The 17,121-nt window shown below is 35.9% G+C and overlaps 1 protein-coding gene and 1 long non-coding RNA gene across 2 annotated transcripts; one reads left to right on the forward strand and one right to left on the reverse strand.

Moving 5' to 3' along the window:
• Positions 1-6,517: 6,517 nt before the first annotated feature.
• Positions 6,518-11,309, forward strand: LOC114258110 (uncharacterized). Its single transcript, XR_014341845.1, has 2 exons — positions 6,518-10,791; positions 11,033-11,309. It is a non-coding gene; the product is annotated as an uncharacterized LOC114258110 (long non-coding RNA).
• Positions 11,310-11,799: 490 nt separating this feature from the next.
• LOC145801020 (disease resistance protein RGA2-like) lies at positions 11,800-15,962 on the reverse strand. The gene is made up of 2 exons (XM_082891086.1): positions 12,302-15,962; positions 11,800-12,188 (listed from the first exon to the last, which is right to left on the reverse strand). The coding sequence occupies exon 1, from the start codon at positions 15,853-15,855 to the stop codon at positions 12,568-12,570; it is 3,288 nt and encodes a 1,095-aa protein (XP_082747212.1). The 5' UTR covers positions 15,856-15,962; the 3' UTR covers positions 11,800-12,188; positions 12,302-12,567.
• Between the last annotated feature and the right edge of the window lie 1,159 nt (positions 15,963-17,121).

The raw sequence follows: 17,121 nt of genomic DNA on the forward strand, positions 1-17,121 counted from the left end.
TTTACTTCTACTGTGGCTGGACAAGGAAAGGTGATCTTGAAGATGACATCAGAGAAAGAACTGACCCTCAACAACGTACTGCATGTACCTGACATCCGGAAGAATTTGGTTTCTGGCTCTTTGTTAAGTAAAAATAGTTTTAGGCTTGTATTTGAGTCTGATAAAGTTGTATTATCAAAGAGTGGTATGTATGTTGGTAAGGGATACATGAGTGATGGTCTCTTCAAATTAAATGTAATGACAGTTGTACCAAAAGTTGCTATGAATAAGAATAACACATCTTTTGCTTATATTCTTGAGTCGAATTTATGGTATGGCAGATTAGGACATGTGAATTTTGATGCTTTGCGTAGATTAATTGGTTTGGATTATATACCAAAGTTTGAAATTAATCCTAATCATAAATGTGAAATTTGTGTAGAAGCAAAACTAACTAAGGCTCCATTTAAATCGGTTGAAAGGAAAACCGAACCTCTAGAATTAATTCATACAGATGTATGTGATCTTAAATTTGTTCAAACTAGAGGAGGCAAAAAGTATTTCATAACATTTATCGATGATTGCACAAGATATTGTTATGTTTATTTACTTATAAGTAAAGTTGAAGCCTTAGAAATGTTTAAACTCTACAAAACAGAAATTGAAAATCAACTTGGTAAAACCATTAAAATGGTTAGAAGTGATAGGGGTGGTGAATATGATGCACCATTAAATGAATTTTGTGCACAACATGGCATTATTCACCAAACTACAGCACCCTATTCTCCTCAGCAAAATAGAATTGCTGAAAGGAAGAACAGAACCCTAAAAGAAATGATGAATGCCATGTTACTAAGTTCAGGCTTACCACAGAACTTGTGGGGGGAAGCAATATTGTCTGCTAATTATGTTCTTAATAGAATACGCCACAAGAAAACCAACAGCACTCCTTATGAATTGTGAAAAGGTCGACCACCTTCTTACAAATATTTAAAAGTGTGGGGGTGTTTGGCAAAAGTAGAAGTTCCTGCTCCTAAAAAGACTAAGATTGGACCAAAAACAGTAGATTGTGTGTTTATTGGTTATGCTCAGAATAGTAGTGCATATCGGTTTCTGACTTATAAATCAGAAATACTTGATATAAATATAAACACTATTATAGAGTCAAGGAATGCTGCGTTTTTGGAACATGTCTTTCTTTACAAGAAAGGACAGGAATTAAGTTCACAGAAAAGAACTTATGATTGTACACAAAGTCAAGAGACTAATGACAATCAAACACAAGAGACTAGTAATGGTCTCGACCAACAGGATTTAACTGATGATGAACCAAGACGAAGTAAGAGAGTGAGAACATCAAAATCCTTTGGTTCAGATTTTCTGACATACCTGTTAGAAAATGAACCTCAAAGCTTTACGGAAGCAATGACAGGTCCGAAAGCACCTTTGTGGAAAGAGGCTGTTAATAATGAAATTGAATCCATTATGCAAAATCATACTTGGGAATTGGTGGATCTTCCACCTAGTTCTAAACCTCTTGGATATAAGTGGATATTCAAGAGAAAAATGAAAACAGATGGTTCAATAGACAAGTATAAAGCAAGACTTGTAGTAAAACGTTACAGACAAAAGAAAGGTCTGGACTATTTTGACATATATTCCCCTGTGACTAGAATAACATCCATTCGCATGCTTATTGCTATAGCAGCGTTGTTTAATTTAGAAATACATCAAATGATGTTACGACAGCTTTCTTAAATGGTGATCTAAATGAAGAGATCTATATGGAGCAACCCAAAGGGTTTGTAGAACCGGGACAAGAAAAGAAAGTTTGTCGGCCTGTAAAATCACTTTATGGATTAAAACAAGTACCTAAGCAATGGCATGAAAAATTTGAGCATGCAATGCTTACTAATGGGTTTAAAATAGACGATTGTGACAAGTGCGTCTATGTTAAAAACATTGACCAAGGATATGTCATAGTTTGTCTTTATGTGGATGACATGCTTATCATTGGAAGTAGTCAAAATATGATCAAATCAACTAAGCAAATGTTGAACAAAAGATTTGATATGAAAGAAATGGGGGTTGCAAATGTTATATTATGAATGAAAATTACTAAAATATCTGATGGATATGCATTATCTCAATCTAATTATATTGAGAAAATTCTTGATAAATTTATCAAGGATGATTTGAATGTAGCTAGAACACCTGTAGACATCAGTCTTTATTTATCGAAAAATAAAGGTGATGCAGTGTCTCAATTAAAATACTCCCAAATTATTGGAAGCTTAATGTACCTAATGAATTGTACTCGTCCTGACATAACTTATGCAGTCAGTAAATTGAGTAAGTACACTAGTAACCCTAGAGAAGACCATTGAAAAGCGATCATTCGGGTTCTTAGATATCTAAGATTTACGCATGATCATGGTTTAAACTTTACTCGATATCCAGCAGTACTTGAAGGTTATTGTGATGCCAATTGGATATCGGATACTAAATATTTAAAATCCACTAGTGGATATGTCTTTACTCTGGGAGGCGCTGCTGTTTCTTGGAAGTCCACGAAACAAACATGCTTCGCACGATCCACAATGGAATCCGAATTCATTGCTTTAGACAAAGCAGGAGAAGAAGCAGAATGGCTTCGTCACTTCTTAGAAGACATTCCAATGTGGCGTAAACCTGTGCCAACTATTTGCATTCATTGTGATAGTCAATCTGCAATAGGCAGGGCACAAAATCATATGTATAATGGTAAGTCACGACACATTCGTCATCGACATAATACCGTAAGTCAATTGTTGTCAAATGGAATAATCTCAATAGATTATATAAAATCTAAAGAGGATATTGCAGATCCGTTAACAAAAGGTTTGACAAAAGAGTTAGTGTATAGTTCATCGAAAGGGATGAGATTAAAGCCTATTACATAAGAGTCATTATAATGGTAACCCTACTTATATGACTGGAGATCCTAAGAACTAAGTTCAAAGGGACAACTAAGTTATGTGTGGCTCGCCAGAAATCACCACGGGCTTAAAATTTCCCTACCCATTCCTATGGTGAGAGTGATATCTGCAACATGTGTTGTCTGCAGGGATATAAGGATAAGCTTTGCTTTTAATGATTACTTATATCTTGATTAAGGCATAAAATCAAAATGAGTATAAGGAGATACTCACAATAAGAATCACATATATGAGTGTTGAACTGGGGCCGGTTCTATGAGAATGAAGAGGCTACATTCTCTAGAAGCACTCATGAAAACCAGGAGCGTTCAAGGCCAAAATGAACACAACAGTGAGAACCACGATGTGTTAGAAAATATTTTGTGTGAAATCTATTGTCTTGGTTTACATAAACGGCTGAACAATTCAAGACATCGCGTCCATTGGTTAGCTAGTAAGTTCGATAGGTTATCATTAAGGAATGTTCAAGACCGAAAGCTACCTATCTTGATGCAAGATATTTTCGACTTATACTCTTTCGACAAAGTCTACATATTGTTGCATTTCCGTTGTTTTCAAATTCCATTCATGTGGGGAATTGTTAGAAATGGTTGGAAAAATTATGGGTAAAACTAGAATTTTTTCATAAGTTTGGTCTATTTTTTAGGTGGGACCCGTGCGCCAAAATTGGCGGGTCAAAGTGGTAACACGTTCTATGTCGCGTTGTGATTCACGTGGTATATTTGGTTATTCAAAACCATTATCGAGTGAATGGGAAATTGAAGCCAAAGTGTGCTCCATGGAAATGGAGTTTTGGTGGAAATTCCTTAAGATTGGAAAATGGCTTGTCCCACATTGATTTGGTGGGAAGTTTTGAATGAGTTTATAAGGCATGGGATTGGAACTTGGGGTGTGTCTCAAGGGGTACCCAAGTTTTGTAGAGAGGGAGGTTATGGGCAAAATGAACAAAATGGGTTAGACCCATTGGACCCAAAAAATCACCACACGCGCGCGCGGGCTGGGCTTGGGTGCATGTGTGTGGTGTGTGGTTGGGTTGGGCTTGTTTGGCCCAATACTAATTTTTTTGGGCCAAAAACATTTGAGTTTATCTTATTTATTTTGAAATAAAATCTGTCCGTTTTTATTTCAAAATTTTGGGTTGCAATTAATTTCAAATTTTGTAATGCACCTCTCTACAAAATTCTGTCCAAACCGAATACAGATTTCAAATTCAAACAGATTCGGTTATCTATCCAATTCAAAACCCAACATGTATAGTACCTGTTCAAACAGGTTGCACCTGTTTAATTTAAAACCTGCAGCTACCAATACATCTATAAATAGACTAGTTCTCCATTTGGATTTCTACTTCATTTTTTCGTCCATCTTTGTTGCAATTCATCTCTGCATTTTGCTGCATTTATTCCATTACTATTCTGTGAGAAAGAGTGTTTACACTAAGTGTGTTCGTTAAACAAATAAATTGTAGTGCTGCATTTATTTGTTGTTGATCATTTCATCCTGGGAGATAGACGTCCATATTCTGAAAGCACCGTAGAGAGGACGAATCTGTCTTAAAGACACAATGTCGAACACTGGACTTGATCAAAATAATATTCAAGATATTAATCAAGTAAGTTATTTATTTAAATCAGATTTTAATTTTGTTTTTGTAACAAAATTAAAGTGAAGATTGTCCAACAGGAATGAGATACATTTAGTTGAAATCCACCATATATAGAAGTTCTTGGGATCAAAATGAGCTTCAAAAATACTCACCTAACACAATAAAAGCACATATAACAGTATGGAAATGGATAATAGGGGTGATGAAGCATGTTAACAGTATCAATAGGACACCAATAATGCCTATGTGCACAGGGGAACAAAATCATAGAAAAGTGAACAGAAAAATCAATGTGCCCAGATTAATTAATTGATTTTACGTTTTTTTCACCCTTCTAATTAGTTAATTGATCTTTCTTTAAGATTTAGAAATTGGGCATGGATAAAAAAAATAAGTGATTCTACTCCTTAACCATGAATTCAACCCATTCACATTTCTTTGGATTGGTAGACCTAGTAAACCTACAAAGTGATATTTGGGCTGTTCACGGGTCGTGTTGGGTTTGCCACTGACCTGCTACCCAACCACCAATCTTCTGGTTTATTTAACACCAACCAATTCCGACCGAAGGTTAGTTTGAAACCTTTGTCCAAGGTAGATCAGTTTACCCTTTTTCTCTTTCCATGCTTTTCATCATGTTCATTCAACGCAAGATTTTTTTCCTACACTTAACACGGCCCCCTCTAAGCAAAACTTCTATCTTTGTCCATACCTACAAGGTCAAAGATATTGCTAAAGATCATGGTGTAGATGTGTGATTCCAGTCAGTTTGAATTGCGACCACAAGGCAGCCATTAGTATCCCATAGCTTGTTCAACATTATACGACTAAACAAACCGAGCTAGATACATAAAATTCATTAGGGAATAACTTATACGCAGATTTACATCCCTTTTCAAAAGCCACAATTGAACAAGAAATATTTCATTTCATGAATGAAAGAGATTCCATTCTTCATCATATATTAAGCAAGTTGGCCACTCAATGTAGTCATGAACCAAGTTAATGGGGGAACGCTTTGAGTTTGTCTCTATTTGTAGGGTACAATATAAACTACGCAAACTTGGGGTTGCAAATAATTTTCCTTAAAATGATATGATCGGGAGTTTTGGGACTTAGAGAGAATGAATCTATCTCTCCTCCCATCTTTCTCTTTGTCCAAATGCTGAATTGCATATAGTTTGAATGGGTGATTGTAAATATGTGTGTATAAGAGCAAAATATTTGCGAATAATATGCACATGCCTCATCATCAACGACAACAAAATCAAATAAATAAATACAGAAGAAGAAGAAGAAGAAGATAATTTCACATGATATTGTGTTTCTCACACTTAATTCTAAGCTATATAGATAGCATTTGAGGGTAAGAGAATCACCTTGTTTGTGCAAATTAGATAAAAATGAAAAAAAAAAGAAAGAAAGAAAGAGAGAGAGCCCACCATTTCAATTGTACTAAATAATCTTTTAAGGGTAGTTTGAATTTTGAGTTATCGAAGAAAGAATATGTCGAATTGAGCCGATTTTTTGGGGTCAAGTGGATTTTAAGGTACAAAGAAAAGCTTACATGGTCATTCTATACTTATGCAAACAATTTGTTATAAAATGAATGGTTCACAGTATTTGAGGTATTTGAGATTGAGAAATACTCTTAAATTGATGGCTCATAAACGCTAAGATTGGCAAACATACGCACATATCCACTAGTAGCTCAGAAATATTCAATGCAGTAAACTATAGCTCAACCTCTCATACAAACATCAACTAGTAGAATAGACATGGTGCGTGACAATAAAAGCTTATTTTTTGACTTTTTTTTATAAAAAATATGTAAAAAAAATAGAGAGGTGATGTAACTAAAAAAAATCAAAAACTCAAAAAACTAGCTACCTTTTGACTGTATTGCCAAAATAGGCACCTTAAGGTGCAATTTAGCTTCTAATGAAAACTGAAGTAACCATTCCAATGGAAATTGAAATAGTCATAGTGGGCTCAAGAAAAGCAATCAGGCGCTATTCAAGTTAGGTCTTGGTTGGAAAAGGTTTAGGGTTGATTAGGAATTGATTGGGCTCAGAATCAAATGTTGAATAAACACACAGAAAAACAGCAATTTTATTGAGGCATTTCATCAAACAAGCTAGTGTTGCATACTTAACCCGCTTATTCATTACACAAAGAAAAAATTTAGGAATTCAGTGGATATGACAAGAAAATATGGCTTGAACTCATTCAATGATGATCAAACCTGTCTACACAGTTGTTGCAAATGGAGCAATGAGAAGCACGTGGTGGACGATATAGCAAACTTGTTTGTTATGTTATTTTTGTTTTGGGCGAATTACACGTTTGAAACAAGTTTGGTTACGTGTTTTTTTGCAAACAGAAAACTTGAAATTGACGTTGCTACCAAACGAGACCAAGCTTATGCGCGTTTAGAATTTTTGTTGTGCATTATCTATAACTATCTATAAAAGCAGGAAAATCTGTGTCTAACACCACACCAGTGTCTAACCCAGTTGAAATGGCCAATTCACCCTCCTTGAAGATTGTTGATCACGCTCCAGCAAGCTCCACGTCAATTGCAGCTTCTCTAGCAAGCTGTGCATCACCTCTTGCCACCTGTGTTGCTGCAGCTTTTCACCCAGGCTTGTTACACAAGTTCTGCGATGTTGAGAGGTGTTGAGTGTTTCATTGCGTTGGTGCAAAATAATCTGCGTTTTGTCAGCGAAACAGAAGAGGTATGACATTCTTCAATTTCCATTTTTTAGTTGCTGGGAAATCCAATTCTTTCTTCCATTGTCACATGTTTGCTTCATTGAAAATTGTTTTTTAGATATCTGTTTATGAGCTTGGTTAATGCCTATATTGAATTTAATTTCTTCTTGTTGAAATTAACTGTTCATGAATTTGTGTTTTGGGATGAAGTTCTTCTCTTTTTACATTTGTTAAAATTTCTGCCCACCAAGTGTTTGATTCTATGTTCAAGTGAGAAATTCATCAGAAACAATTGGAACATGCTCACCAAGTGTTTGATTATTGCCCACCAAGTGGCTGTAAGTTTGTTCCCATTTTGTAAATCGAAATTGGAACATGCTCACGTCTTGTCTTGGACCACGAACACAACAGATATATTGAAATGTTGGATTGAACCATTGACTTTAGTCTAAACCAATAATCTGCCTAATTTTCCAGAAATCTATGTTAGATTACATTTAGTAGATGGCGTATTCTGAAAATTCTGTGGGTTTTAAGATCACAGGAATAGAAATTAAGTCGGTTTTACAATTTGGTGTTTAGGCTTGTCCTGAGATTAAGAGAAGGATTTCAATTAGAACTGAAAATAAGTTGAGAAGCTAAAAATTATATAACTAGACAAATGCCAATACCACAACAAACTTCAAAGGTGACTAATTCGCAAGTTTGTGTGCATGTGTCAACACACGTGGAGGTACTTTCACAAATATTGTAATGTAAATGGCCATACAAACATGAGGTCAGTGAATTCTGACTACCAACCTATGATACATGTATACTAACAGACAGCCAATTTGTAGTCCAATTAGAGTATCTAGGTTGGTCTCTATCTAATGTTCATGAACACCTATGGTCAATATCTAAAGCGAATTTATGTTTTCCTGGATTCTATTATTTGGTGAGATGTATTATTTGCACTTTATCATGTTGCATGTTGAATATCTTAATCAATTAAACTTCAACTGTCCAATTGATAGACTTTTGTTTCTCTTAACAGAATATTTCAATTCAAATAAGCGAATGAAATAGTTCCAAATCTCTGACTGACTTGGAGTTTTAGTCTGCTTGTGAGATGACGGTGGTTTGGATAACTGGAATTTTGAATTGGGGGACATCAGAAATGATTGTTTGTTGATAGTTTTTATGTTTTATATTTTCATTTAAAAATTTACTCTTGGTTCTCTGTATAATTTATTTTTCTTGCTGTTATTAACATAACCAGTAAACCAGAAATGAAATCTCTTATAATTCCATAATTTATTTTTGTATTCCTTCGTTTTTGTTATTTGTTCTTTGCTGCTGGTTTGTTTTTGTATTCCTTCGCTATTGTTATTTGTTCTCAAAACAGAGTACTAGAAAAACTAGAATATTTACTACAAACAAACTCTATTGTGTTGTCTGGGTCTTTCACTTTTTAACCTGGTTCTTAGTTTGTTGAACTGGTTTTATTGCTATAGAAATGGTTGGTCTGATGAAAAGATTGTAACCCTTTTGGATTTAGTACTCAGAACTCTTGCTTGGTTAGCAATCTCTGTTTTTTTGCATACACATTTCTCTAATTCAAGTGAACCAAAGTTCCCAATTTCATTGAGGGTTTGGTGGGGTTTTTACTTTTCATGTCTTATTATTCTTTCACAAAACTTCGTAACTTTAATCAAAAAATTGTAACTTTTCTTGCAATGTACAAGTGCACATTGTAGCATTTCCCCCCACAAAAAAAAAAAAAAAAAATTATTCACTTTCTTTTTTTTCCCATGCTTTTTTGATTTTCTTTATTTCTAATTCAGCCAATTGGTTGTTCCTGTTGCTACTTGCTGGTTTATGGTTGTTTCCTGTTGATATATGGATATATTTCTGATAAAATGAAAGGTCAATGAAATATCATGGGTGAATAGTTGTGGAGTTGTATGCAAAAAAATAGCAGAAATTCTGGTCTGTAAAAGTTCCAAATGTCCAAAAAGATTTGTGCTTTATTACAATGTTGCTCAAAAAACATGGACAGCAAAATAAAAAGGATCAGTGTTCTTTAATTTGAACTTTGCAAAGAATTATTTTTATTTATTGATTCATTTGTTCTTTCATTGGAGGCTTATTATCGAGAAGCTTGTAATTTTCTAACATGCAATGGCAACACATATATGATATTATACTTATCCGGCAAAGGTATTACAGCCAGCCTTGCAGCCAACTGAACAATGATTTTCTACAAGCATCAGAAGATGAAGTGCTTGTAGCATATTCTCATTCAAAGTTTTACATGTTCATGTGGTAGATAATATTTGTTGAGGTATTTTTTCTTGTGAATTTGATTTTTCGTTGTTTGTAGAATTGCAGTGTTCCCCATGGCGATACTACTATATTAGTAATTTATGAAATATAGAAGTGTTTTGTTAATTTTTATGGCATGTTTTTAAAAATTGGGTATTTGATCTCTCCGTACCTTCTCGTCATCTCAATGTCTCACTCTCAAGCATCTCTCTCTTGCTATGCATTTTGCTCTGATTCGGTATTTTTTCCATTTGGAATCTCCATGGTCACAATTTCCACCCTTATGTTCTTCATTTGATTTGCATTTCCTTCAGATTTTGCTGTGTTTTTGCTTTGATTTTGTATTTAAAACTGTGTGAAACCCTCGCAAGGGTTTATGTACAAAGAATGGGCAAACGTTTATGGGTTGTATCCGAAGACATGGAAAGAGATATTTTTATGTCAGCAATTGAAGCCCAAGCTTATGGAATTGTTGATCTTGTAGCAGTTCAATGAAAATAGCATGGATATGGATTTCGCGCAACGCAAATCCGTACTTTGGTACGCAGTTCAGAAATGGATTTAGTGACATATATAGAATTGATTACAAAGGTGAAGCTAACTCTTTTGGGAAGATGGCTAAAAGCCAAAAGTTAACTTTTAACTTATTTTAGGTCACATCATTTCTCTATTTTTTTACACGTTTTTTAAAAAAAAGTCAAAAAGTCAGCTTTTAACCAACTTCTTAGAACAACGGATTAGTGAAGATGAGGCTTTGCAAGGAAGACACTCTGATTGTCAATGTGCCAATGGTTAGTTGATAAGTGTAAATGGAACCCTACTTATCTAATCATTTTTGGTTGTTGAGAAAATTGACTGAAGATAATGGAACAATGGATGAAAGTATAATATATATTGATTAATTTCTCGTTGCTTTGTTAGATTGTTGATATTTTTGTTTTGATTTAAGCGGTTTTCATGGGCTCTCATATGTCCTCTTACTTACCGCTTCAGATTCATTCTTGGTTTATGTTTGCCATTTTGCTCTCTGTTCATTCATGCTTCTACCCCTTATTTTCTTCTATTATAGCCACACATGATACAACCTGTATCAAGACAGAACAGAGGCCATGTAGCATTTTAGCTAGCATACCCAACTCACCAGGCACCACTAGCAGCAACCATCTTATCGCATTCCACCACCTATGCAAATCCTACACTATCCAGGTAGGAAGAACAAATGATAGTCTAATCTCATTCTCTTCTTCACTTAAAAAAATAGTATTATTAGGGAAATTCCACACCTTCTGTTCCAGTTTGTGTTTGGATAACCTTCCAACTGCTTAAACATAACTAATCAAATCTTTTATACATTTTCACTCTCACTACATCTTTATACATTTTTACTCTCACTACATCATTTGTGCCCACTCAAATTACTAATGCTATTTTCCAATTAACTTTGCAGAGAAAACTCCAAGGTGGATTTGTTTCCAGTTCCACCTTAGGAAGGAGTGGCAGCGTAGAGAGAAGGGAAAAAGAGAAACATAAAGCAATCCTTCCAACCGGTTAACCCACGGAGTTTCATTTGAAGACAAGGGGGCCAATCATTTTGCTGGTTTACAATTTTGTGAAATATAAGATGTGGTTATGATTAATAGGATAGAAAAGAAGAAATATTGTGTATTTTGCATTGGAGAATCTCTCAAAAAAAAAAAAAAAAAATATGCTGCATCTTTTCCTTATTATTTTCATCAACAATAATGCGACCCGTAGCATATGGGGGTCCAACTAGTATAGTCAAATGATCAATAATTGGCAGCCTAATGTGAAAAACATGAATAATTTTAATGAATTTAGAAAATACTTTTTGAGTAGTTAAGGCCACGTTTGGTAGTTCCAACTTTCACAAACCTAACAAGCACGTTAGACCCCTGAGCAACCTATCCCCACTTTCTTTACATCTCAAAGCATTTGTACTGGGTTGACTTGTTTGGGTGGTGTTAAATTTCACTTGAATTGATTAAAAGATAGGTTTTCGTGATAGGTTAGGTATTTTTAAAAATATTTAATCAAAATTTTGATTTTTGCCAAGCTATATCAAATTAAACTTTTGATTTAAATTATTGAACAAATTTGATGAGAAAAAAAAAAATAAGGTAAAAAGTTAGAGACGCTCTAAGTACCAACCTGTTGATGCGCTATTCTTGGGTACAATCTTTTGAAGCACAAAGACATAAAACAAACTTAAGATTAAACAAACCAAACATACAATGGTGGACCCAAAGAAATTCTGATAAAAAATTAAATAAAAAATAAATAATATCCATTTAAATGGCTCTAAACCGATAAAAATGGGCAAATAAATGGAAATCATATCCCTCAAAGAAGAATGATGAAACTAGAAGCAACCTGGAATAAAGTAATCCACAATATCTACCATCTGAAACACCATCCAGTGCTGGGAAATATAAAATCAAAGGAAACTAAACAATCAATTATTACAATTCTTCACAGCCATCTATGATCTAATAACACAAAAGCTTTTCAGCGTGATTAGAGAAACAAGAGTGTTCCGTACCCATGCCGCTCTGCGATGAAATACAATTTCGAATTTCTTCAACCTATACGAGAGATTAATGAAAGAAATCAAAATTTAGTGATTTTCTAATTTCACAAGTTAATGAAATTCAATTCTGACTATGATGTATTATTATCCAAGAAAAAGAAAACAAACCTCGAAAACTATGATGTATTATTCAACTAGTGCGCAAACCCATTGAGGCCAGCCACAAAATTCTTCAAGCACGCTGCATCAAAAACTCGAGTCTTCAATTCTGCTGCACTTGCTCAAATCAGCTTTCTGCAAACACTGTTAGATGTGAATCTCCACTTCAAACTAGCACATTAACAATCCAAGGTTTGTACTCGTTTACAATTCATCCAAATCACGGGAATGTGAGCTATCTTCAGCCAATCCTCCACAGTCTGTTTCTGGCACCGTCACTCCAAATGTTGACATAATCCAATTTCCAGACTTTTCAGAGTCTTCTGATCCTGCAGCCCATCCGGCAAACACCTCAGATTAGGGCAGTACGAAATCTTTAAGGATGATAATGACCGGAGGCCTCCTAGCCAATTTGGTAGAGAAAATAATCCGTTGCAATTTTCTATACACAAATCTTGGAGAGCATTCAAATGTTGCATACCCTCTGGAAAAGATTGTATCTCTGGACATCCTTTGATACTCAAGGACGAAAGTGCTGTCAGATATTGCATTCCATCTGACAAAGATACTAGTTTATCACAGAAGCAAATTTGTAAGGTTGCAAGGGAAGTCAAGCCTTGCAACACTTGCACTGGAAGGGACGTAAGACTAGAACAATGACTTATATACAGTTTCTGCAGAGAGCTTAGGTTTCTGAGTCCTGACAAATTTTCAAGTTCAGGACAATAACGAAGGTCTAAGGATTTTAGAGCAAATAGATTATCCAGTTGATTTGACAGGGTCTTCAGATTGCCCATCCAATATAACTCTAGGGACTCCAAGGTCTTAAGATTTTGAAGCAGTCCATCTGGAAAAATCTTAAAATTACACCTACTTATCCTAAAATAGGAAATCGAAGTAAGATTAATCACAGATCTAAATAACATTTCATTGCCTTCCTCAATTGTTAATCTCTCAAGTGCTGGAAGAAAAGGCAATTTAGTCAAGTTGTGGCATCTAGATATCTCCAACTCCCGTAGGCAAGGGAAATTTTCTCCTCTATCCACTATTGCCCATTCCTCCAAGCCTGGCATTTCATAGAACTTGAGACTCTTCAATGCAGCAAATGAACTTTCCCCATCTCCATAATCCCCATGGTTGAAGTCCTTAAGAGAATGCATCCCCCCGATCTTGAGAATTTTTAGGGATTGTAGTTTGCCAAGAGGTGGAAGATGTTCACATCTTTCACAAGCTATTAAAGAGATCTCAACCAGATTTTTAAGAACCGACATCCAATTGGGAAGCTTTGAACCTGGGAAGAAACATATGCTCAACTTCTTCAGATTCAAATTAGGTTGGAGACTCTCAAGAACCTCTTCGACATTCTTTGGTCTGTTTTCTTCATAGCTCTGCCACCAATTTAATTTCAAAGAAATAAGATCATGCTTCCCCTTAAAATTGGCCTTCTTGGCGTCTTCTGAATTTTTTACGTTCTCGAGTCTGTTTATGCTCAATGTACCCCCAAGATTTAATTCTTTCAACTCACCAATTTGGTAACCCTCATCTTGGCCCACAATGAATGTGCTTAGTCTTTGTAAGCTAGTTAATAGTCCCATTTTATCAGGCATTGAAGTAAGAGAATGACATCCTGTGATATCCAAGTAAGTGAGATTTCTCATGTTCTTCATGCGTTTGGGCAACTTACAAAGTTGGCAGCAAAATTTTAGCTTCAGTGTTTTCAGGTTTTGGAGATTACCCACTGATTCCGGTAGAAATTTTCTACTATGGAATGACATGTCCAAATACCTAAGATGGCTGAAATTGGAAATTGACATTGATAACTTCTCAACAGCATTGCCACACAAATCCAACACTCTGAGATACTTTTGTTTTGAAATGAAAGATGAAGAATCATTTTTCCAGCAATGTAAAATGAGAGACCGCAAAGATGGGATTTCAAATTCAATCTCATTCCAAGGAACCATCTCACTTGAGCCGACGTAAAAAGACAAGTGACGAATTTTATCTAGAATTCTCATACCCTCATGTGGCTTCATAATAAAGCATTCATTTCTCATGATAGATTGTGCAAGATCATGCATAAGATCGTGCATTTTACAAAATATTGTTCCGTCCTCATTCTCTTCCACATCTTGTAAGAATGACCTCCAAACCAAGTCCTTAAAAATCTCATCGCCAATATGAAATGTTGTTTTTCCTTTAGATGGAATAAAATCATTTGCCATCCACATCCCTATCAGCATGTCTTTCTCCATTCTATAGTCTTTTGGGAATATACAACAATAAGCAAAACATTGCCTCAAATGTGGAGATAAGGCTTCATAGCTCAACCTCAAAGAAGGTAAAATACCACTTCCATCGTCTGGCAAATCCCAAATCTCACTCTCCTTCACAGATAACCATTCACTTTCACTTCTTTTAAATTGCATGAGGCTCCCCAAAGCCTTTATTGCTAAGGGTAACCCTTTGCATTTTTTCACTATTTCCTTCCCAATGGGATCTAATTGAAGGTTTTCCTCTCTTCTTTCATTGCCAAATGCACGCCATTTAAACAAGGACCAAGAATCATCCTCCAACAGTGGAGCCATGTGGTGTAAAGGAAGTGTAGCCATGATAAGAGCAACTTTCTGAATCCTCGTTGTTACTATAACAGTACAGCCTTTAGCTCCACACTTTAGTGCATTTTTTAGCCTATCCCACTTCTCGTGGTACTCATTCCATACATCGTCCAAGACAAGTAAAAATCTCTTCCCAAACAGTTTTTCATGGAGGCGACGTAGAAGTGGATCCAAGTTTGAGATACTACAACCACCACCTTCTATGGACTCTAGGATTGCTCTGGTTAGTCTCTCTACATCAAAATCAACAGAGACACACACCCAAATTCTCAGCTCAAAGTAGCTCTCCACCCTTCCATCATTGTAGACCAATTGAGCAAGTGTGGTTTTTCCAAGTCCCCCCATACCACACATAGCATAGACCGAAACATCATCATCACAATCACTTGAATTGTTGAGCAACATTTCAATTATCATTTCTTTCTCATCAGTTCTCCCATAAATTTCCGATTCATTCACCATTGAATCAGTTTGTCCTCTCTCCATCCCACAAACTTCTCCGGTTTCCACCACAGCTTCCCTCAAGTGAAACTTATTTTTCTCCCCAGCAATGGCATCTAACCTATCCCTCATATCCTTGATCTTATGCCCCATTTTCAATCGAAATATAAGCCGGTTTCGAAGAGAGAAAAAGGCACTTACTTGGGGTTTGATGCCTCTCTCAGAATCCATCCTTCTTCTCTGAGCTTCAATCATGAACTCATCCACCAGATTGTCTGCATCATAAGCTGCATCATTGAGCTTTCTCAGCCAATTCTTCAGAGCCTCGCTCTTCCCTCGCTTTGTCTCTGCATCTTGAAGGACTGCTTGAATGGTACTTAGTGTGCTGTCTAACTTCACTAGCTCTGTTTTCAAACCCCATGCTATCCCAAACTCTTTTAGCGCTAAAGAGTTCAAGGTTGTCAAAATTGATCTAACAAGGGGAGAAATGAGTAGATCAGCCATAATCTAATCTGCTTCGAGAATTGGAATTGAAATCAAACACAGATGAGAAAAGAGTTGAATCAATTTTCACTCACAATTTTTGAAAATGTAATGTAAAGAAATGCAGACCCTCGAACAGTTTCAAAGAAATCAAATGGAAAACACAGCAATTAGGATCGGTTAGGGGGGTTTTCATTTTTTTAACACATTGGGCTCCACACGGTGTTTACAGCAGAGACTAGAGGAGATGGAGGACCCATCAAGTTGGAACCAAAGAATAAAAATTCCATTTACATCTCTTTCCTATCATTATTTATTTTATTTTATTTTATTTATTTATTTTTTTTTCAGTCATGAACCTCTCTAATCCTTCGCGCGTGTGTGTATATATACGAGTCCGGATCCTCTGCCGTTGTTCCCTGCAATAATCCCTGACGTGAGCCAAAATGACGTCGTTTTGAACTCTCTCTCTCTCTTTTTTGTTTTTTTTTTCTTTCACCCTGTTTTCTTCTTTCTTCTCAGGGCACCTACGAACGACCGAACAGAAAGATGAAGAAGAGAGTGATAGCACCGGCAAGACGACGGCACCGGCGAGGATCGAACTCGCATAACCTAGCCAAACGAAAGACCAAAATGATTCTCATATTTGGGATGTGAATTTCTAGATCTGAATGTGTTGATTTTGAAATGTTTCACTGTTGTTGCCTTTTGGATATCGTTTATTTGCTTGTTTTGACATATGGGTTCTTGTTATGTTGCCATTTTATGTTCAATTGATTTATTCTTAGCACTGTTTGGTTGTATTGTGATGTTTGGGTTATGAACTTTTAGATCTGAAAGCTGCATTTGGTATGTTTGAGAATGGGAAAAATTTGGGAGCTCAATTGTTGATTGTTGTTCGCCATCGCCGTTGGCACGGTGATGCGAGCCAGGATTGGTTCAATAATAAGCCATGGAGTTCAAGAGAGTACTTCCCATCAGGTGCATTTTTAACCAGACCAAAATCTGCAACCTTGGCTCTCATGTCATCACCAAGAAGTATATTAGAGGGTTTTTGAATGAAACTTTGTTGTGCTAAGCTGTGAAGATACTCAACCCCTCTAGCTACATCCAATGACATTGTCACCCTCTGCTTCCAAGCAAGAGGAGAGTACCCAAGTTTACCCCACTCAAACAAATGCTAAGCCAAAGTCCCCTGTGGCATGTACTCATACACCACTCGTCGCCGCCATCGCCTCGCCGTGCTGTCGTCGTCGCGTCATCATCTTCTCTCTTCGTCTCTTTGGT

Source organism: Camellia sinensis, chromosome 10 (assembly GCF_055761805.1).
Source record: "Camellia sinensis isolate YWXY chromosome 10, ASM5576180v1, whole genome shotgun sequence".
Taxonomy (NCBI): domain Eukaryota; kingdom Viridiplantae; phylum Streptophyta; class Magnoliopsida; order Ericales; family Theaceae; genus Camellia; species Camellia sinensis.